Raw genomic sequence first — 21,930 nt, forward strand, 5'->3', positions numbered from 1 at the left:
CTAACAGCAACAAAGGGTACTTGTGGCATGTCTTGAGAATGCTTAGTCCCCTTCAAGGTATCCACCCCATGGAAGGTTATCACATGGTTTTCTTTTTTTAAAAAAAGATCTATTTATTCAGGGGATCCCCGGCTCAGCGGTTTAGCGCCTGCCTTCAGCCCAGGGCGTGATCCTGGGGTCCCAGGATCGAGTCCCACGTCAGGCTCCCTGCATGGAGCCTGCTTCTCCCTCAGCCTGTGTCTCTGCCTCTCTCTCTCTCTCTCTCTCTCTCTCAAGTAAATAAATAAAATCTTTTTTTATTCATTCAAGAGAGAGAGAGCATAAGCAGGGGGAAGGCCAGGTGGAGAGGGGAAGAGAGAGAGAGAGAGAAGCAGACTCCCAAGAGCCTAACACAAGGCTCAATCCCACAACCCTGAGATCATGACCTGAGTCAAAATCAAGTGTGGGACATTTAACTGCCTGAGCCACCCAGGCACCCCTCACAGGGTTTTCAAACAAAAGAAAACTAATCTCCTCAGATACAAGAGGGCAAGTTCTTTCCACTGATAAAAGGAGGTTCAGAGTAATTCTCCATTTCATCTGAGTCCAACCAGATGTCTCTATCTCAAGTTTCAGGAATCCCATTCTTTCTTAATTTGTGCCCAAATTCTCATGTGATAAAACTGGTGATGCTGTAAACTTAACTGATGTTTAAATTCTTTGACCCACACAATTAAAATTTATGTTTGATTTTCAGCAATATCAGACCTGTGGCTACATGAAATAAGAGATTCTTGTAAGGATGCCATGGAAGCTATGTGATTCTCAAACCATGATTTGAGCTAAGAATTAAATGACCCAAACTTATCATTTTCTTCCTAGGAAGTGCCCTGGTGCACTCAAGAATCCACCCTATGCACAGTCCCTGCAGTCATAATTACTGATGTGATAGTCAAGTACAGTGGTCCCCTGGGCTCCCAAGACACTTGCTTCCATTGGCATTTCATCAAAATCTATCGCTGTGGATTACTAACATCCCATGTCCCATTGACAATGAACTCAGCACTGTGTTCCAGCCCAAGGGCACAACAAAACCAATCAAAATCCTACATCAGAGGGTCTGCTTCCTGGGACTACCCATACTTCAAATTTTAGATCAGTTATGACCTGGTCAGGAGACAGAATTCATTACCTATACTTTGAACATGGAAATTTTCATATAAAGTATTGTTAACTAGCAAGGGGTAGTTAAGTAAAATCAAAGGGACCCCAAAGCAGCAAGAAAGAAGCATCTAGAAGAAAGAATGTTCTGGGGAGGGGAGGGAGGAAGCAACTACTATGTCTAGGCTGAGGGAGAGTGAATAACAAATGAACTGAAGACTGAGGAGAAGGTCTCTCCCAAGACAGACATTCAGACCTTTTCAATGAGGGAGTGGTGACCACAAGAACATTCAGCCTCTAGGAAGGTAAGAACCTTTGCCAGAGAGTGTGGGTTAACACTGGTCTCTAGAAATGAAGAGTGGGGGCTGAGGGTACATCTGGAGCTGGGCCACAAGGGCCACTCAGGTCTTTGCTCCTGTGCTGAGTTTTTTGGGTTTTGGGTTTTCTTTAAAAAAAAAAAAAAAAAAAAAAGGAAGGAGGACCAGAACTTGGAAGGGAAGTGCCTCGGTGTTGTGGTGTTGTGATCACCTTAGAGTGTCCCTCTAGCACCCTCTACTGACAAAGCCTCGCACTGCTCCAGCTGGCAAAAGACAACCGTTTACAGGGTCCAGCTCCAGTATCACAGAGCAGGGCAAAGAAGGGTGGATTCGGAGCTCAGAGACAATAAATCAGGAATCACCACGGGGTAAAGGCAAACATAGAAGGGATCGAAGGGTCTGTTAGGAAAAGCAGCTAGAGGAGCAGGGGGTGTGTCTGCCTGTGGTGGGGGCTGGGGAGCAGGCAGGGACTGGAGCCCTAGAGAGAGAAATCTGTCCTCAGCTGTCTTCAGAAAGAGAATGCAGTCACATAAATAAACACAGCTTGAGAAAGCCCCATTGTTCAGCTTTCAGCTGAACAGAAAATAAAATTCCTGGACAGGTTCCCTCTGCCCACCTCTGGGAATAAGTAGGAAGTAAGTTCAGATGCATTCCATTTTTCTTGAAGAGGCTTTCTCAACTCAGTGGCTCCCGCTGACTCAGGCCACCCCCACCACCTGCAGATGCAACAGACGCTTAAACACTCATTCGACAGTATTTTCTGCGGACCAACTAGGTGCCTGCCACTGAGTCTGGGAGGCTGTTTGACTGCGAGCCTCCGCTAAGCCAGTCTGCAGCCAGCGTGAGTGTTGAGAAAGCAGACTGACTCATCGACAAGACAAATTACAATCATTAATGTGGTTCAGATTCAGATTTGCCAGTACTTCTGCGATGATTAAGGAACAAAGGCTTTGGAGTCAAGTGACATGGGTTCTAATCTTATCTTGGTTCTTTCCTAGCTGTGTGATCTTTAGCAATGTGCCTCACCGCTCGGAGCCTGTTTCCTCATATCGGTTTTGGTAACATCTACCTCTCAGGATTGCTGGGAAGATTAAGGACAATGTCTATACTAAGTATCATCCAGGGACCTTCCAGGACAGGTGCCCAGACTCAGGAGACTAAAGCCCAAACCACACCCAAGATTTCACTAGAATCAGAGTGGATGCTTGGGCCAGTGGCCTGGCACCACTGAGCCACATCAGCTCCAATGTCACTGATGTTGGACTGATGGTGCCCTACTTGGAATGGGCACGGGGATGGTGGGGCACCGAGGAGGCCACTTCGGGAGGGCCCCTCAAGGACGGGCCATCTGAGCTGGACCCGGACACCCAGAAGGACCAGCCGTGCAGACACTGGTGAAGGGCGTCCAGACACAGAGCTCGGATTGATGAGAAGAAATGAGGCCAGAGCGAGCAGAGGAGCGGGCAGGAGGGACACGGGCAGAGGCCACAGCGGGGAAGGGCCCTGGCGGTCACGGCCAGGAGCTCAGCCTTTACTTACAGAGCAGTAGGTCACCGGAGGGTCTGAGCAGGCAAGTCATGTGATCTGGCTTATTTTTTCCCCATCAGTCACTGTGGCTGCTGCAGTTTGTGTGACAGTTGGTGCCTCTGTGACTTTGGGCAAGTCACAGGCTCCCTGAGCCTCCATCTCTTCATCTGTAAAACGGGGATGAGATTACCTCGCTCACGGGCTTCATCAGAAGCGGCCCGTGACAATCCCACAGAGCTCTTGGCCACGCGCCCCAGGCACGGCAGGTGCCAAATAAAGCTGCGTGTGGCTGCATCACCACGTCCAAAGCCCCGTCCTCGCCGCCGGGAGGTAGCCCGGCCTACACCTGGTGAAACCATGCTCCCTGCCCCCCACGCCAGCACCCAGCCTCCCCGGCCCCGGGAGCCCCACGGCCCGCGGCGGCTTCCCCCACGTCTCAGCTGAGGCCCGGGGGTCCACCGACGGCCAGGCCTGCCTCCAAGCCCCCCGCGAGGAAGAGGCCCTCAGGCCAAGGCCCCGGACGCCAGAGTCCCCGCTCCTCCCCCACAAGGCAAAGTAGGCTCTGGCCCAGCATCGCCACCCTAATTCTGGCAGGGTCCCCGGCCATGGCTTGTCAGAGGTCCTCCAGGGACCCGGGGGGGCCGGGTGGCGGGCGGGCTCCCGGTGAGGGCCTTGCGAGCAGCTTCCACATCCATCAAAGCCACGGCTCCTCTCCCGGGTGCCCAGGATGTAGGACGTGTCCCAGTCAGGGGCCACCGGAGAGGTCGTGAGGAGTAATCATTGCCTCGGCCGGCTCCTCTGGCCGGATTTATGATGACATAAGAAGCAAATTCAGCTTCTGGCAGCAGACAGCCGGCCCGTCTGCACTTCTAGAAACCCTTTCTATGGGGATCTGGGTGGGTGGGGGCTTCTACTCCCCACACCTGCAAGGCCTGCGGCCCTGGGCAGAGCCAGCCTGGGCCATTCGTCTTCCCGTCCTACCGGCTGCCTTGTCCGAGAGGCCACCACCTCTGACACAAATCAGTGCCCGGGCCACACACCGGCCATCTGGTGTCGCATCAAGGGATCCTCCAGCTGTCAACACCACCCAGACCGGCCACGGAGCAGAGCAGTTGGAGGCCTTTGGAGTCAGCCTAACGTGGGGGCAAACCGGAGCCCCATGCTGCTGTGTAACAGCGGAGACCCCGAATGAGTCAGGTGCCTTCCCGGGCCTCCGTGTCCTCGTCCCCGGAATGAAGGGGTGGTGTCCTTACGTCAAAGAGCTGTCGTATGGATTAAGTAGGAGGTAAGGATGCTGAACGGAAGGTGGTGCGGACCATGTTTACCAGCCAGGGACTTTGGGATCATGTGATGGCATTTACTGAGGGCCGGTCGGGTCACCACCGGACTATGCTAATTCTTTAAACATTTGAACTCTAGACTTTCTGCAAGTAGGGATTGTTGTGTTGTCTAGATTAGGAAACTGAGCCTAGGGTGGTTCTGAATGGGTGCAAGGTCACCAGCTGATGGATATGTAGAGTGAGGGGTGGGACCTTGGCTTATTCCCGAGCTGGCCTTTCTCCTAATACACAGCCTGCCTTCCCAGTTCCTCTGAAAAGCCATGAAATGCCAATGGTCAGACAGACTTATACTCTCTCCTTCCTTCCCTCTCTCATGCCAACACTTCTAGAGCACCAGCTACAAGACCAGCCCTTTGCTGAGCAATGCATAAAACAGGATGAATGCAGAAACACTTCCCACCCTTTAGGAGATCAGTACTCAATGGGGCAAAGAGTAAAGCTGCATCCACACGGCCCAGAACATATATGTAACAGTTAGATTTGCTGCATAACGAACAATCCTAAAACTTTGGCCTAAAAGAAAGAACAATTTATTATCTTTTCCAGGTCCGGGATTGGTTGGGCAGTTTCTGCTAAGCTTAATCACGCAGCTATACTCACCTGAGAGGTCGCCAAGGCTGGAAAGCCCAAGATGGCTCCATTTGCAGGTCTGGTAGTTGGTACTGGGGCATCCATGGGATGTGTTCTTTTGGTTCTTCCATATGTCCCCAAATCTTCTGGTAGGCTAATAGACTTCCTTACATGGAAGAGTTCCAAGAGGGCAAAAGCAAAAGCTGCAATGCCCCTTGAGGCTTAAGGTCCAGAACTCACTCGACATCACTTCTGTCATCTTCTACTGGTCAAAGCAACTCACATTCTATTGTTTGGCTATGTCTGACATATACTTGTGATCCATCAGGTAAGGTTTAGCAGTCAGTTCAGACTGAGAGAGAGAGAGTGTGTGTGTGTGTGGTTGGGGGGTGGGGGTCATGTATCCTAGCTAAGTGGGGTCATAATAAATTCTTAATTCAGATTAAAAGATGTTAGATCCTAAAGTCATTGGAATAGATTGTATTCTCTGACCATGGAAAAGCTGAGGCACAGGGTCCGTCAGTGTGAGAATAGAATCAATATATCAAGAAGCCAGTTTCCATATGAAGAAACTGAGTCTCAGAAACACAACTTGTCCTGCCCAAGATGACACAAGTTTATGACTGAGCCAGGAGTGACTGGGATCCCTACCAGCTAGCCCACTCCTCCTCCACTCCATTCCTAGTAGAAGCCTGAGGCTGGGAATGGCTGGAATGACCATCATAGAGACTGGATGTGTCTGTCTCTGTTGTATGTTTAGAAATGGAACCCTTTCCTTATGCCTGGTGCCATACAAGGCACTTAGTCATGACCTCTTCTGATCCTATCAGGGTCATCCCCATTTTACAGATGGGAACCAAGGCCCAGAGAGGGAGCTGACTTACCCAGGGTTTCACAGCTGGGGAGGCTCATCGACCTGATACCAAAGCCTGAGCCTCCCATGCTGTCCCCAAAAGAGCTCAACCCAGATCCAGGCCCCCATGGGTGAGAGGCAGCTCTGTGCCCCTCAGGGGTCTCAGGATGAAGCCCACTGACTGAGGAGCTGCTTCAGAGGCCTGGGTAGAGGCAGCAATAGACAGAGTTCTCTGGAACCTGTCCCTACAGGTCAAAGTCCCCTGACCCATGCTCTGGTCCACATCCCCACCATTTTGTGAATGGAAAAACCAAGGCCTGACCAGACCCAGGGCCTCTGCCTCCCAGCCCAGAGCCCTCCCAAAGCACTAGGGGGCTGGGAGCTGGTGAGCAGGCCCCACTCAGGCTGGTCAGACACACACAAGGCTGCTCTGTGGCATTCAGAGAGCACGTTTATTTACAAAGCGCTTTACAAACATCAGCTTATGCCTCCCCACAGCCCCTGCGAGGTAGGTCAGTAGTCATATCTACAGTTTACAGATGGGGAAATTGAGGCACGGAATGGGGGTGTGGCCTGCCCCATTTTAAAGAGATTTTCCCACCCACCCATCAAAAAATAATGAAATTAACAAAAAGGAATTGCTCCTCCAACCCAAAATACATGTTCTTCCACTGAACTGTAGAAGTTGGAAGCACCCCTGATCTAGCAGTGCCTCGTCCTCAGGGGGCAGCCTGACCCAGAGCCACAGGAACCTCAACCCCAAGGGCTGTTGTTCAACCTTGCAGATTGTCACTGGCCTAGGCTGAGCAGGACCCACCAGTGAGGCCTGAAAGTTACAGGAAGAAGGGCTGAGGTGCCTTCATTCTGAAGACATTGGGTCAGGCAGGGATAGGGCCCCACAGAGAATAGGGCAGGGATGGGCAGATCCCAGTTCACGGAAGCTCAGAGCACACATCAAGGAAGTCATAGTGGGAGGCATCATGAGCAAAATATCCCCAGGGCTGATGAGGGGGCAGCAGGGTGGTGGAGGGGGCTAGAGTCCCATCTGGGGAGGACGAGTCTGATGTGCCCAGTCTCCCCAGGACCCTCAGGGGCCAGGCCAGGTGGGATTCCAGATGCCAAGCCCCAGTGCACCCTCTATCCATGTCAAGAGGAAGCCACACTGCCAGGTGGAAACCTTGGCCAGCCACAGGCTCTGCAGGGTCTCGCTCATCTCTGCCAAGGGCTGGGACAGAGTCTGGGGCTTGAGCCTGGAGTCAAGGAGCTTGAGCCTGGGTCCTCTCGAGTTGTCAGTTCTGAGCCCCTGTCACTCTACCAGGCAGTGCCAGACTCACAGCACAGGCCTGTAGGACCCTGTGGAGGTGGGCTACGCTGCAGTCTTGCTAAGCTCCTCCTTGGCCCACAGCCTGCCCATCCGACATGGTGAGAGGCCCTGCCCACAGTGGAAGGGAGCACCAAGGTGGCACAGTGCCCACCCTAGTGCTTTCCCCGCGGGAGCTGTAGTGGAGCAGAGTTAGGGGCACAGGTCTTCGTCCTCAGTGCTGAGCCTGGCCCTGAGTGCACAATGTGGGCCCCAGGCCAGGGGCCCCGCTATCTTGACTCCAGTCCCTCCAGGTACTCCAGGGCCACATCATAGCAAAAGTGGTACTGATCCTGGGGAGAGGGAGAGAAGGAATCATGAGCCTGGTCCCTCTCTGGTATCACGGAAAGGGATAATGGGGGCCCAGAGGGCAAGTAGGAGCCCTGGTCAAATGGGTATAACTGTGTTGGCACCATTAGATCAGAGCCCAAAGCCCAAAAAGGGGGAGCCAGGTGGAGGACAGCGGTGCCAAGGGACTGGCTGGGTCTGGCCTGGGAAGCTGGAAGTGGTTGGGAAGGGGACATGGTCTCTCACCAGGGTTTCCACCATATTGGGCTTGTAGTTCCTAAGTGTTTTGGCAGCAAAGAAAACGTCCACCAGGTTGTGGCAGCGGATCATCTCCAGGACTGTGGCACAGGCGCAGAAGGTACCACTGCGGCCGCCCCCATTTCTAAATGAGACACACAGAAAGCTTGTGGTGGGGCTCAGGAGGGGTTGGCCTGGGGCTGGAACATCAAAAGTGACCAGGGAAGCAAGAGGGAGGAGGGTCAGGGACAAGCAGCCCAGAGGTGAGGAGCAGAGCCAGGGAACCCCAGACAGGAGGGGCGGGGCTTAGGAAACCTAGGAGAGAGAGATCTGGGAGCACAGAGGTGAGGGGAGGGGTTGGGAACCCAGGAGGGAAGGGCAGGGAGCCCCAGATGGGAGGGGCGGGGCCTAGGGAACCCAGGAGGGTGGGGTCAGGGAGCCCAGAAGGGACGGGAGGGGCCAAGGGAACCCAGTAGGGTGGGGTCTGGGAGCTCAGTCACTAGGACTGGCCTCGGAAGCCTGGGGGCAGCTAGGGAGCCAGCCTCTAGGAGGAAGACAGCAGGTTCTGAGGGAAAGGAGGCTAGATACACTCCGAGAGAATGCCACTGAGACAAAGACACAGACGAAGGAGGGCAGCAGAGCAGCAAGCAAACCCCAGAGAGCAGGATGGAAAATGAATACCCCAAACACCAGTCACCCCCAGCAACACAGACACGTGGTGAAAATTCACGCACACACTCACACTCCGAGGCAAACCGGCAGCCAAACATACAGAGACACTTCCTATCCCGTCTCCTCTCCCTCTTCTGTTCCCTGTGACATCAGGGTGTGGGGTTCCCCTTGGGAGAGGGGGGATGGCCTAGGCCCCCAGCCCCCATTTTGAGGGGTCTCTCCCACTAGGACCAAAGGCCCCTGGAGGGCCAGGCCCCGCCAGACTCAGCTCCCTATCCCTGTACCCGGTATGCCTGGCTGGCACTGGAAAGGTCGGTAAGCGCTGAGAGCATGAGAAAGTGGGGGTCAAAGGAGCAACTGCACCCCGACAGGAGTGAACACATGAATTTATGAATGGGGCAAGTGAAGGAATGAATGAACAAGGCTGCATGCATGCATGCATGAACAAAGACTGGAATTCTTTTGGCTTCAAGTATGCTACTGTCTCATGCAGTAAACAATTCTGACAGGACTCTAATTCAATTGGCAAAGTCAAACAGCACACAGAGGGTGCTGGGCAGTTGTTCAGGGTTGAGTCTACACCCTGGAAGCTGACCGGATTCCTCCAGGGAAGACGGGGCCATCCCTGCTTGGCTGCGCAGCGTCCAGGCCACAGCCATCTAGAGGCCCCAAGGGGTGGTGTTCAGGGCCCACCTGGCAGCCCTCTCTCAGACCCGGCCTCTGCCCCCAGCCCCCGCCCTCCCACCCCGCCACTGGCCCGCACTCACAGGCAGTGCACAATGGTCCGCCCATCCCCACTCTCCGCCTGCCACCGGTCCACCTCGGCCAGCAGGTGCAGGAAGGCTTTCTTGGAGTCAGGCGTGTCCCGGTACGCAGACCAGCGCAGGAACTGGAAGTGCCTCACCAGCAGGTGCCCCTCCTGCAGCTGAGGGCACAGGCAGCCAGCAAGGGAGGATGTGAGTCCCGGGGTTACTGGGCCCCATGCTGACCTCAAGAGGGTCTAATGAGGCTGATACCCCAGCCACCACCTAGGTTCTCAGCACAGGGCGCCCAGATTGCTCACCCGAGAGACATTCTGCACCCGGAAGACACGGGCCACCAAGTCTTCATCCACCGAGCCCGACACGAACTCCACCTCCATGAGGCCATACTGCTGCCGGCCAGGCTCTGGCCAGTACTGCAGGCACGGCTAGGAGTATAGATAGAGAGGGGAGAGCTGAGCAGAGCCAGGCCAGGGAAGCTGCTGCTCCTACCCACCCCACACTGGCCCTGAGCTCCCACACAGCCTGACCCAATCACTCCTAAACCACCTGCAGAGTCCCCTGTCCAGTCCCGCCACTCCCCCATGAGAATGCAGAGCTCACCTGCCCCAACGCATTCTGCACTGACCTGCTCAGGTCAGCAGAGACAAACCTTCACAGGTACACTGACAATCCTGGCTGTGCGGCTCCATAGCTACACTAAACATGCATTCACGTATGCACACACCTGCATGAGGCTGCCTTCTTCCAGGGATAACCCTCGGATCACCCCACTCACCCCATCACCCCCACCCCCAGCCTTCTTCTCACTGCCTTGCTCTCCAACATCAGCTCACAGAGGTGGGGTGTCCCCGATGCTGTAGCACAGCTCAGAACCCCTACTCCTGCCTTAGGACCCCACCATGGAGTCAGGGTCCCACATGCACCCTCCCCTCTGAGCCAGACTGGAGATGGTAGAGGGATGAAGGAGGTACCCCACACACATACGGATGCACATCCTCCAGGCCAGTAGGTCCACAGCCTCAGCTTCCAGTCTCAGCTCTGCCTGGAGTCCAGGCAAGGTTCTTCCTTCCTCTGGGCCCTCCGTTTCTCCATTTGTGAAATAGTCCCCAAGCTCCCCCAGATGATTCCATGCTCCACCCTCTTCCCTCTCTGACCATGCCCACAAAGAGGACACTACCTTCTTTTTGCCTAGGGTCCTGGCAATTCTTCGTGTTCGGGCCTTTGCACATGCTGCTTCCTCTCCATGGATCATTCATCCCCCCTATCTTCACCTAGTTAACTCTACCCTCCCTACACATCTCAGCTCAAATATTACCTCCTCCAGAAGCCTTCCCTGATACACTATCCCCAGGCCTCTCTGCATCCCAGTGCCAGCTCCATGATAGCCCCTTCCCTCTGTGCCATCACTATCGGTTTTTGCACCCTACTTCCCCTTGGACCAGGAGATCTGAGAGGGGTGGTGTGTTTCTTCTTCTGTCTCCCCACTGCCTACTGCAGCACCTGGCAGGGAGTGGCCAGTGAAGAAAGGTAGCTGAATGAAGGAGCAAATGGGGACCACTGAATGACATCTGTATGAGCCTCCCTCTAGGTCCTTCCCCTCCACTTTAGCAAGGGCCAGTTCTTCCCACACGGATGCCCCACAGATCCCTGCCCAGGGCAAGAGCCCATTAGCCGGCAGTCCTGTCATTTATACCATGTGCCTGACTCATAAAGAGCCCAGTTAGCAAGTCTTCTCAGCCTCTAAGAGACTGTCAGGCTCATTTTACAGCAACTCTTCCTGGCTGCCTAAGACAGGGAATTGAAGGGAGGCCCAGAGATCTAAGGGATATGGCCACGTGGGACTGGAAGGCTGAAAATCTGCACTTCCTGGGAGCGCCAGCTTTGGGAGCCCCAAAAGGAAACTGAGGCAGCCCTCAAGCAGAGGCCACGGAGCAACCTCAACAGCAACTTCATTATCTTCATTCCTGCCATGCACTTAGCAGCTACTATGTGCTGGGCAGGAAAAAAACTGAGGCTCAAAGAGGCAAATGAACTTACCCAAGATCAGTCAAAAAGTAAGTAGGCTGGAATTTTGCTCAGCCTCAATGACCCCCACAGCAGGCAGTGAGTGAGTCCCCGGGCTCTGGAAGAAGGCAACCTAGGGGAGGGGCATAGTCTTGCCACTTCCCAGATATGTAGGTCTCAATCTTTTCACCCAAAGCCCATAAGTGCAAAGCAGAGTCCTGGGCATACAGCAGGCGCTCAATAGAAAGCAGCTATTTCCCTCCAATCTGACAGCTTCCTTCTACAGATGAGAAAACCAAGGCTCTGGGAGGGAATGGGACCATCCAAAGTCACTCAATAAATAGGTGGCACAACTGGGATCCAACCCTGGGCTTTTGGGACATGCCCTTGAGCCCACCAGGCCCTGGGCAGCGGAGTCCTCACCCAGGCAGTGTTGGACTGGTGCAGCTGGTTGAGCATGACAATGGAGGTGCACCCGTAGTCGTAGACTAGCCGCCAGAAGTCAGGCGTGGTGCTCTGCAGTGGGTGTAAGGTCACGATGAAGGCTGCGCTCCGCGTGTAGCTCTGCAGGAAAACCAGGTCTTAGTGGGGCTTGCCCACCACCCCGCCACAGCTGTCATCCCCTCTGCCCACCCTGAGCTGGACAGCTCTCCCCTCAGGGCCAGGCTGCCTCCAGGGATCCACTTCAGAGCTTGGCTAGCTCACTGAGGCCTGAATTGACAAGGTACACAGCCCCACCAGGCCACTGATACCCAAGCCCATGGCCCCTGGAACTAAATATTAAAGGTTCCCAAATGTGTGGCGATGGAGACTTGCGCATGATAGTTAGAGGCTGCCCAAGCTTGTTCTCTGCCTCAGGGCCTTAGCACCTGCTATTCCTGTCACCTAGAACAAATTTCCAAATGTTTACACAATTCTCCCCCTCCTTCCTTTTGGCTCTTTAACAGTTACCTCCTCAAAGAGATGTCAAAAAAGAGACCTCCTTACCACTTCACCAAAAACAGCCATATTCACACTCCAAAGCTCAGTATATATTTCTTCTGTCTGGGTGCTTTTTGTAGAAATTACCAGCATCTGACATGCCACTGTATCTTTGTTTACTGACTGTCCCAACCCATTACCCACATACCAGGCTCAGGAGAACAGAGTTTTGGGGGTATGGCCTGCACTCAGCACACTGTAGGAGCTCAATAAATATTTTTGAATAAATACATCCCTAAGTCCCTTCCAATTCCATGGATGAAGGGTCTGAGACCCCAACCCAGGGTCCCAGACCAGTGACAGGCACTGACTCTGCTCCCCGTCCCAACCTCATGCCAACCTGGTCCCGACCGAACCGTCAGCGCTGCCCCTGGCTCCTGAGCCTCCCCAATCCTGCTGCCTGCTGCCTGAGGGAGTCCCAGAGCCCAGCCCACCCCAAGCCCTCACGTCAGTCAGCGCTGCATTGATGTAGTTGTTGGGGTCCCCGTCGGTGGAGATAAGGAAGGGCAGGCAGCGGTCGGGCGGCAGGACGTCCATGCTGCGGTTCTTGTCTCGGTTCCGGGGCAGCAGGGCGATGCTGCACTCCTCCACATCCAGGGGTGGTGTGACCGAGTTCAGTGTCTACAAGGAGTGGAAGGAGAAGTGGGGTCGGCAGGGTGGGGGAGGTATGGATGCCCAGTGTTGGCTGGGCCTCCTCACAGCCCCAAGAAGGAGACTGAGCTGGGTTGTTAACCCCATTTTATGGATGGAGAACTGAGGTTCAGAGAGAAAGGGGAGAGGGCAGGGACCCCATTCCCCATCTCTGGATGGTGTAGGCCCTGAACAGAGCTCTGGAGACCCCAGTCTGGCTCCTCACTCCCCGTGTAACCTTAGACACGCGACTGTATGTCTCAGCACTATTTTATCAGTTGTCAGGTGGGATAATAATATGCCTGCCTCGAGGGGCTGTTGGGAGGATTGAGTGAGATCCTGCCAAGGACCGAGCACTGAGCTTGGCACATGCAAGGCTCCATATGTGAAAGGCACAGTGAGGATCATTACTAGCTCATTGGAGGCTTTCAGGGAGACATGGCCTGAAGCCCCACATCTTCCAAAAGGTGGAGTCTGGGGACCTGGCGGAGGTGGTCAGCCCCGTCAGAACAGAATGAAGTCTGGGGCACCTGGCACACAGCCAACCTGGGACTCTAGGTTATCTCCTCCACCTCATGCTTCCTACCGCCTGATCCATGGGGTCTCAGCTTGTTTTGCTTGTCCTTGGGGATCCCTAAGAGGGAACTTCAGTCTCTCATGATCCCCAACAGAGCTCCACAAATCACAGGCAGCATTTTCTGTGATACCAGTCTTTGCAGATATCTAAAGGTGCCATTCCGCTGAACCCTGGCAGGAACCTGGAGTGTAGAGGACATCTGGGAGATCCCTGGGTAGCTCAGTGGTTTGGCGCCTGCCTTCAGCCCAGGGCGTGATCCTGGAGTCCCGGGATTGAGCCCCATATCAGGCTCCCTTCATGGAGGCTGCTTCTCCCTCTGTTTGTGTCTCTGCCTCTCTCTCTGTGTGTCTTTCATGAATAAATAGATTAAATCTTAAAAAAAAAAAAAAAAAAAAAAAAAGGAGGACATCTGGGCCCCCTGCCTGCCCACTGACTATTCTGGAACTTCTCTGGAGAACCAGACTTCCTCCATCTCTGTCATGTGACATGCTAAGAGTGGCTCCACCCTCGGACCCAGGCCTGGCCCTAATCAATATGTTCCTACTCTCTGGCCCCAGTGACTGGCTCACGGGTAGCCCAGGAGAATCTGGTCTAGGACTTCTATTGGGGCTGTAGGGAATCCTTTTTCCAGTCTCCTAACAGTAGGGATGACGTGAGCCTGGCACTGCTGGGGCCCAGGGTATGAGTCTGAGAAAGAGGCCAAAAACAGAGGAAAGCAGAGCCAAAAATGAACAGAGACTGTATCTTGGCGTCATTACTTAAGCCCCTGGATCCAGCCACCCTCGGAAGTTTCAGTTATAAGAGTCATTGAGCTGGATTTCTGTCACTTGTGACCAAAAGGATCCTGATGAATACAAACACTACGAGGGCAATATTGACTTTCTTTCCTGGATAAGAAAACCAAAGCCTGGGGAGGTAATGTGAGTGCTCAAGGCTACTCACAGGTCTTCACTGAGCCAGGACTTGAACTGGGGCTTCCTTGAATTCAAAGCATGGGTTCTCAACCACTTGGAGGGACCACCTCCTCCACCATCTCCAAGTCCTTCCCAGCAGCCCTACTCTGTTCTTCTCTGTCTTGGCTCTCAGTGACTCCTATAACACTAAGGACTTCCCGATATACACACACACACACCACACACACACACACACACACACACACAACACACACACACACACACACACACACACACACAGCTATACATACACACTCCTGCCCCACCTGGAACTCTTCCCGCAGCTGCGAGGAATTACTCTGAGGATCAATGCGGATCATCTCCTTGTAGGTGGCCTTGAACTCGCTGACAGGGATGGTGGTCTCACCGCACAGGCAGGCCTCCAGGATTGCATCGTGAATGAAGATGTACTGCTCCTGGAACAGGAGGAGAGAATATAAGGAATTAGGAGGGGGACTAAAACCTAGAGATTTGGGGGTGATGGCAGCAGGAATCAGGCCAAACTTGAGGCAGGGGTGCTGAAGTCCAGCCACCTGTTACTACAGGTTGGACCAACCCTACTTGAAACAACCTTCACAGATATGTTCTCTTACCTCATATTTCATCCCTATAATACCCTGTAAGAAGCTCTGAAGGTGGGGGGAGAGCCCAGAGTCACACATCTTTTTTTTTTTAATTTTATATATTTATTCATGAGAGAGACATAGAAAGAGGCAGAGACATAGGCAGAGGGAGAAACAGGCTTCCTGTAGGGAGCCCAATGTTGTGGGACCCAATCCCGGGACTCCGGGATCATGACCTGAGCCAAAGGCAGATGCTCAGCCACTGAGCCACCCAGGTGCCCCCCAGAGTCACACATCTAATGAGGATACAAACTGCAGTAGACCTCACCAGCAGAACCTATGACCTTGGCCCAATGCTGTTTGACCTCACCCAACTGAACACAGTGGAGCTGACTCTGCAAAGACCCTCAGAGGTTGGCAGGCCAACCTCCTGGATCTCAGCTCTAAGGACACCCCTCTGACACACTCCACCAGCTTTGAGTTCCTCCGTAAGGGGCCCAAATCCTGGAGCAGGCAGGGAGGGAGGGCTGTGTCCCTACCTCCGTCTGGATCATGTTGACACGCCGGGAGCAGAGGGTCTTCACACAGTTGTAAATGTCCACAACGCCCTCACACTCGGCCATGTCTAGCATCACATCCAGAACAATGTAGCAGCCTGTACGGCCTGTGCCCGCACTGGGGAGAGAGCAGCCAGGTGCCCCATCAGAGCCCGGGAAGGGAGCCCAGGACCAAGAGGAGGGGAAGAGGGAGCCTGGGGTATCTGGCCATGTCTACACCTGACATAGGCTGGGGGACAGAGAGACATGCCACCCCACTGACAAGGAGGAGCTGGGGAGAAGTCTGTGGCAGGAGCTGTGGCAAAATGTGATGGGCCTCGGAAAGGAGGGGAGGGAAAGGGTAGTCACTGAGCTGGGCAGAGGACAAAGGCGATGCTCAGAGCTTAATCCAAGAATGTTCTTGCCTCCTGGATATCCTCAAATCCACACAAATCCTTCAAAGCCCCACACACTCATACTTGCTCACATGCTCAGTGGAGCCTCCCCAACCCTCCCAGCAGATGTCATTCTTTTGAGCTCCCAGAGGAATCTGGGCAGGCTCTTAAACACTCTTCCTGCATCGTGGTCATCCTTGAGGTGGCTGTCTCAGCGACCCGGCTGGGAGCTCAGCCAGAGCTGGGTCAGGTCAGACCCATTTCTGGGATGCTCGTGCTCAGCACCATGTTGAGCAAAGTCAAGGCGCAGACACAGAACAAAAACGACACCAGAATTTCAAGCTTGAAAATGGTGGTGTCAAAGCATTGACAAGAACACATAGTAGCAAGTCTCCCACATACCCCCACTGGGGGCTGAAATTAGTACCACCAGTTTGGGAAACTGTTTGGCAGCATCTACCAAAGCTGAATGTTTGCCGGGCAGCAATTCCACTCCTACGTATGTACCCTCCCCCAGAAATGCATCCATATACTGGCCCCCAGACATGCCCTAGAACGTTCTTAGCAACACTATTCATAATAGCTCAACACTGGAAACAACCCAAAAATCTATCAATAGCAGACCGGATAAACACATTGTGGTTTACTCAACCAGTAGAATATGATATAATATGGATGAATCTTATAAACATAAAGTTGAGAGGAAGAAGTCACACACCAAAGAGCACACACTGTATGATTCCATTTATACAAAGTTCAAAACACACAAAATGAATTCATGCTTTAGAAGTCAGGATAGAGATTGCTCTGGGAGCGCCGAGATGGGTACAGACTGGAAGGGGGCTCAAGGGGGCTTTGGGATGCTGCTAATGTTCTATTTCTTGATCTGAGCAGTGCTGGTTATTTCACAGGTATGTTTAATCTATGAAAATCAATAAAATTATATATACTTACTAGGTGTACACTTTTCTTTAAGTATATTATACCTCAATGAAATCTTATTTTTTAAGATTTTATTTATTTGACAGAGAGAGACCCAGTGAGCCCATGCAGGGGGAATGGCAGGAGAGGTAGAAGCAGGCTCCCCGCTGAGCAGGGAGCCTGATATGGGGCTCAATCCCAGGACCCTGAGATCATGACCTGAGCTGAAGGTAGACGCTTAACCGACTGAGCCACCTAGATGCCCCGAAATCTTATTTTAAAGACAGTATCTGCAAGAAGCCCAAGGAAACCAAAGAGAAGTGATCTGCGGGGGAGGAGGGGAGGGATTCTGTTATGTGGCATTTGGAAATCTGAGAGGAATCCAAGCAGAGGAGCCAGGACAAGATACAGAGACCAAGGACCTGTGGGCTTAGGGCAATGAGTGAAACCACAGGGTCAGAGGTTAAGCTTCCTAGGAGGAGAGTGGGGCAGAAACAGGACAGGGTACCTCAGAAACAAGAGAAAGATGTGGAGCCAGAGAGAAAGCAGAGCAGAGGAAAAGCAACTGGGGTTACAGGGGCCAAGCAAGGCAGGACTTGGAACAGAAAGGAGTGATGGTCAGGAGCTGCACAGGTGTGAAGGCCAAGCAGTGAGGAAAGCCCACAGCATTTGGAGAAGAGAGGGCAAAGTCCTTCCTAGCACCCAGGCCAAACCTAGCACACAGGTGTGCAATGCACACTCGCTGAATGGAAGCAAATGGAACTCAACCTGCCTGGTGCCTCGCCAAGCCCTCCCCCACCCCACCCCACCCCACCCCACACCCACCCATCTCCTGTGCCTCCCTCAGCCTCTAGACCCGGGGCCTCCATGGGTCTTGGGCAGCACATGAGGGTGCCAGCCTCAGAGCCAAAGGGCCCTTGGGCATCCGTCTCTCCTGTCCTCTGGCTCTAAGCAGGATGAACCCAAACCAATCCCACGCCTTGTCCTCTTCTCCTTGGGATTCCCAGCACCTCACCTGCAGTGGATGACAACAGGCCCAGCATCGGGTGGGGTAGAGGCCTTCACACGCCGGATAAAGGCCAGCAGCCCTGTGGCATGGTAGGGGACGCCGTGCTCTGGCCATGCTGTGAAGTGGAACTGGCGGACCTCGTGCCGGGCAGAGTAGCCTCTCTGGGGAGACAGTCAGAGTCACTGCTGGCATCCATTAGACACCTGCTGGGTGCCAAGCAGCCGTGGCGAGTATCCCACCGCAGGATCTCAATCAATTAATCCCAATGATAAACTTATGAGTGGGTATTAATGACTCACTGTACCAGCAAGAAAACCAAAGCCCAAAGAGAAGAAGTTGCTTGGCCAACGTTAGACAAGACAAATACTATAGAGGAGTGGGACCAGGGCCTGCCGGACGCCTAAGCTGTCTGCCAATCACCTGCCTCTGCCTCCACATTGCTGTGCAACCCAAGAGATAGATCACTTTGACTCTCTGGTCTTAGCCTACAGGGGGAAAGTGTCTCCTTTGAGGATTGTTAAAGAGGATAAATGGGATCACAGACAGGAGGACTCAGGCAGTCACTGGCCATGCGGCCCCGAGAGGGATGCAGCACTCCACCTCACTTTATTTGTACAACAGGACTAATGGAAACACCTCATCCCAGAGTTTTCCAGGGCTTAACCAACATGTGCTACGGGCTCCACACCATGCCCAGCAGAGCGGACCAGCCTTGCCTGCTACCGTTATTTCCAACATCTCGATGTCCTCTTGGAGTCCCCAGCAAAGGTAGTCCCCATCCCGTCTTCCCACCATGCCCCCTGCAGTTACAGAGCAGCTGCCTTGCTGGGGAGGACAACGGAGCCCTCCTCACCCCTCCTGCTCCGCACTGGGAAGCAGGGAGGTGGCCTCTGCCCCGCCTCTTCAGGCACCCCTGGAGGGACCAGGTGGCAGGAGACTCACCCGCTCCAGGGCGAAGGTGCGCACGACATACTCAGCTAGAGTCTCCGTCTTCACCAGCGTGATCTGGATGTCCCCATACATTTCCGAGTCCTCCGGCCAGTACCGAGAGCATTTCACCTGGAGTCCCCACAGGCAGGCTCGGTGGGCTCTTTGCTGGGCCCCACCTTGGCCCGCCTTACCCCCTCACGGTAAAGCCCTGCTTACCCTGCCCACCTCCACCAGCTTGGTGATCATGACAATGCTGGAACAGTGCTCCTGCCACACCATGCGCCAGAAGTCGTAGACCATCTCGGGCTTCGGCCCTGGGGCGCAGAGGGTGCTAGTCCCAGGGCCAGCACACCTGCCACCCAGCACCACCACCCCAGGCCGGGAGGCTCCTGAGCCCCAGTGAGGGCTTCATGTACACCCCACACACCACCCCACCTAGCGTGCCGCTCATGCCTGGAGGGCCCGGGGTGGGGGGCAGTATGAGGGAGGGCCTGGCACGAGACCCCAGTCATCCCAAGTGAAACCCAGCAGGTAGAACTTGAGGGCTAGGTCCTCAGTGTACGGCACAAGTCTCCCGGATGAATGCACAAATGAACGGCTGGGTAGAGGTGATGGGGAAGATAGCCAGAGGGACCCAGGCAGCCCCCAGACCAAGACGCATGATCTACACTTTCAGGACTGAGTGAGCCTGCCTACCCCTCTGCATGCACCACCTCAGAGACAGACAGATGGCCAAGGGAACTACAGATGCACTGAGCACATTGGGGAGACGCAAACACAAAGAGGGGGCAGAGATTGGTGGCCAGATTTCAGAAGACCCAGCCAGACAGTGGGACTCAGGCATAGAGACAGCAGGGAGGCAGACAGGGAGTCAAGCAGGTCAGGAGAAAGGCAGAAAGGCAGCAGATGGCATTCAGCAAGCGGGCACACACGGTTAGAGGGGCAGGTACCTTGAGTGGCTATGAAGTGGTTTGATCTGTGGTAGCCCTGGAACGGAAGAGGGTGCAGTGAGACCCCAGGGAGCAGCCCCTCGCTCCCTCAGATCTTACCTCCTCTGCCCTCCTCTCCCAGATGCAGCACATACACAGCCACAGCCAGCTGCCCGCCCTCTTCCCTAGAACCCCCTAACCTGAGGGGTGGAGGGGACAGGGAGCCTGTCCTCCCAGCTCCCCAGTAAGGACAGAAAAGCAGCTGGGACACCAGTGTCTTGGGTTGAAACCCATCTTTGTTGTGTGACCCCACAGAGACATGACTCCTTTATGAGCCTATAGGGTCTCCCCACCCATAAACTGGGGAGATTATCTATAATCAGCTTATAGGCTGTTTGGATACAAATAAAGTCCACGGAGACCCTGCCCAGGTTACCAGAGGGTCCCCAGACCCCACCCAGGCTGGGTCTCATCAGCCATCCTAGGCCACTCGGGGCAACCAGATGGGCAGTGCCCATTCCCTATTATATGTCACCCAGAGCTTGGGGGACCCAGGGACCCAGATGAAGGCTTCAGGTTGGAAGCAAATGAGCACATGGGTTACTCACAGCCCTCAGATAAAATGGTTTTTACATCTTTAAAATCAATAATAATAATTTTTGAGGCCCTATTATGATCACATACTGTGCTAAGCACTTTACCTGCATGATCTCCCACAAAAGAGAGGGCAAGATCTGTTTCACCCTCCATCCCCAGAGCCTTCAGGCTGTGAAGAGGAACCAGCCAGCCCCAACACCCACCCCGGGGCCACAGCCAACCCTGCTGTCCGGCCCACATGTGACACCTAGGGCACCAAGGCAACCCCAGGGGAGAGGTAAAACATGCTACTGCACTGACACAGGAGAGAACAATCAAGGTTGCATAGCTCATGGCAAGTTCACACCTGCAACCCAGCTCCCTGCACCTCAGGCCCCGGAGGGAGCCCTGCAATCAGACTGCCAGGGTTCAGGTCCCAGCTCAACCTCTTGCTAGCCATGTACCCTCAAGCAAATTCCTTCATTTCTCTATGCCTCGATTTTCGCATCTACAAAATGGGACTGATCATAGTATTTACCTCCTCTGGCTGTTGTGAGGAGTAAACAAAGGAACATACCATGTCAAGGGTGTTCTGGCACCACAGCCAGCACAAAGTCAGCACTTCATCAATGGTACCTCTTATTCTGGCTACTATTTCAAGTTCAAAGAGTTTCCCCGAAGATTCAAATAGTACGGATGTCAAGAATTCCTAGGGCAGAGGGTGGTTTGCTCCAGGGGTTAGGAATCTGAGCCTGGGGAGTCAGGGTGACGTGGGTTCCCTGCAAAGAGCCACTAAGTGACCCAGGCCACTAAAAGGGCCTTCCTCAGTCTTTAACATACACCCGCAGCTCCTAGGGATCTTGTTAAAAGGGAAATTCAGATGCAGAAGATCGGGTGTGGGGCCTAGGATTGTGCCTTTCCACCAGCTCCCAGGTGGACCTCAAAACACACAAGTAGCCAGACTCTCAGCCTCTCGGAGCCCCTGCTCCCTGCTGCAGGGTGGGACACACACTGCAGATTCTGCTGTATACCAGTCGTGAAGAGCATCCCCAGAGCCACTGGGCCCTCACTGGTGGAGCTGCTCCCGGTCTGGCCTAATTCCCCAGCCACTGCCTCTGCCTCAGGTCCTCAGCTGAGCTGCACGGCAAATGGGGGAAGGCCTGGGAAAGGCACTGCCGGGGCTGCCCTCCCACCTCCAGCGTTGGTCAAGCTGGGAACCAGCTACTCCACCTAAAGTCAGCTGGCCTGAGAATCCCACATGAGACCGTCTCTTCTGATTCATCCATCTCTGTCCCTCCGGTGGCCCAGCCCAGGGTCAGCACCAGGGCTAGTCAGCAAGTACCGTCCACAGCTGAACAAGTTTTCAACAGATAACCCTCCATATCTGCATTAATTTCTTCGTGCATATGTGCATTCCTGCACAATTAGAGAACACTATGATGGAAAGCATAAAATGATCAGGTGTTAAAGGAAGGTAAGCAGATCCATCACCTTGAACATACCCTCTTGAGAGCATCTGAGAGCACAGATGGGCACCGGCATGTCCTGGGCACCTTCTCCCAGGGCACATACCCACACCTGCCTGGAGCCCCTGCGTGGGCAGCAATGGGGGACTGACCACTTGCATCACACTCAAGAACCCCAGGGCCTCCTGATGCTCCTCACAGGGAGAGAACCAGAGTCTAGCATGAGGACTGAGGGTTCACACGGGGCTTGAGACCCAGCTCCATGTGGCCATGAGCAAGTCACTGAATATTCCTAAGGCTCCATTGTCTCATCTGCCAAATGCTGGCCCCTACCTCTTGGGAGTATGGGAAAGATGAAACGACAAGCCTAATGTGTTGGCATAGGGCCAGGT

At 53.9% G+C, this 21,930-nt stretch overlaps 1 protein-coding gene across 6 annotated transcripts in view; it reads right to left on the reverse strand.

The window, feature by feature from the left end:
- Positions 1–6,180: 6,180 nt before the first annotated feature.
- PTPRU (protein tyrosine phosphatase receptor type U) overlaps positions 6,181–21,930 on the reverse strand; it is a 78,686-nt gene continuing 62,936 nt past the window's right edge. For 5 of the 6 annotated variants that reach the window (XM_072827444.1, XM_072827445.1, XM_072827448.1 and 2 more), the window contains 12 exons: positions 19,518–19,554; positions 18,784–18,881; positions 18,580–18,696; positions 17,644–17,798; positions 15,316–15,451; positions 14,480–14,629; positions 12,501–12,674; positions 11,496–11,636; positions 9,368–9,493; positions 9,072–9,229; positions 7,642–7,777; positions 6,181–7,400 (listed from right to left, as the gene is read on the reverse strand). In XM_072827444.1, coding sequence (XP_072683545.1) covers positions 7,338–7,400; positions 7,642–7,777; positions 9,072–9,229; positions 9,368–9,493; positions 11,496–11,636; positions 12,501–12,674; positions 14,480–14,629; positions 15,316–15,451; positions 17,644–17,798; positions 18,580–18,696; positions 18,784–18,881; positions 19,518–19,554 — 1,491 coding nt within the window. In that variant the 3' untranslated portion in view covers positions 6,181–7,337. The remainder of the gene's footprint in view (positions 7,401–7,641; positions 7,778–9,071; positions 9,230–9,367; positions 9,494–11,495; positions 11,637–12,500; positions 12,675–14,479; positions 14,630–15,315; positions 15,452–17,643; positions 17,799–18,579; positions 18,697–18,783; positions 18,882–19,517; positions 19,555–21,930) is intronic. The other variant, XM_072827450.1, reaches the window with a different exon arrangement.

Source organism: Canis lupus, chromosome 5 (genome assembly GCF_048164855.1).
Source record: "Canis lupus baileyi chromosome 5, mCanLup2.hap1, whole genome shotgun sequence".
Classification (NCBI taxonomy): Eukaryota; Metazoa; Chordata; class Mammalia; order Carnivora; family Canidae; genus Canis; species Canis lupus.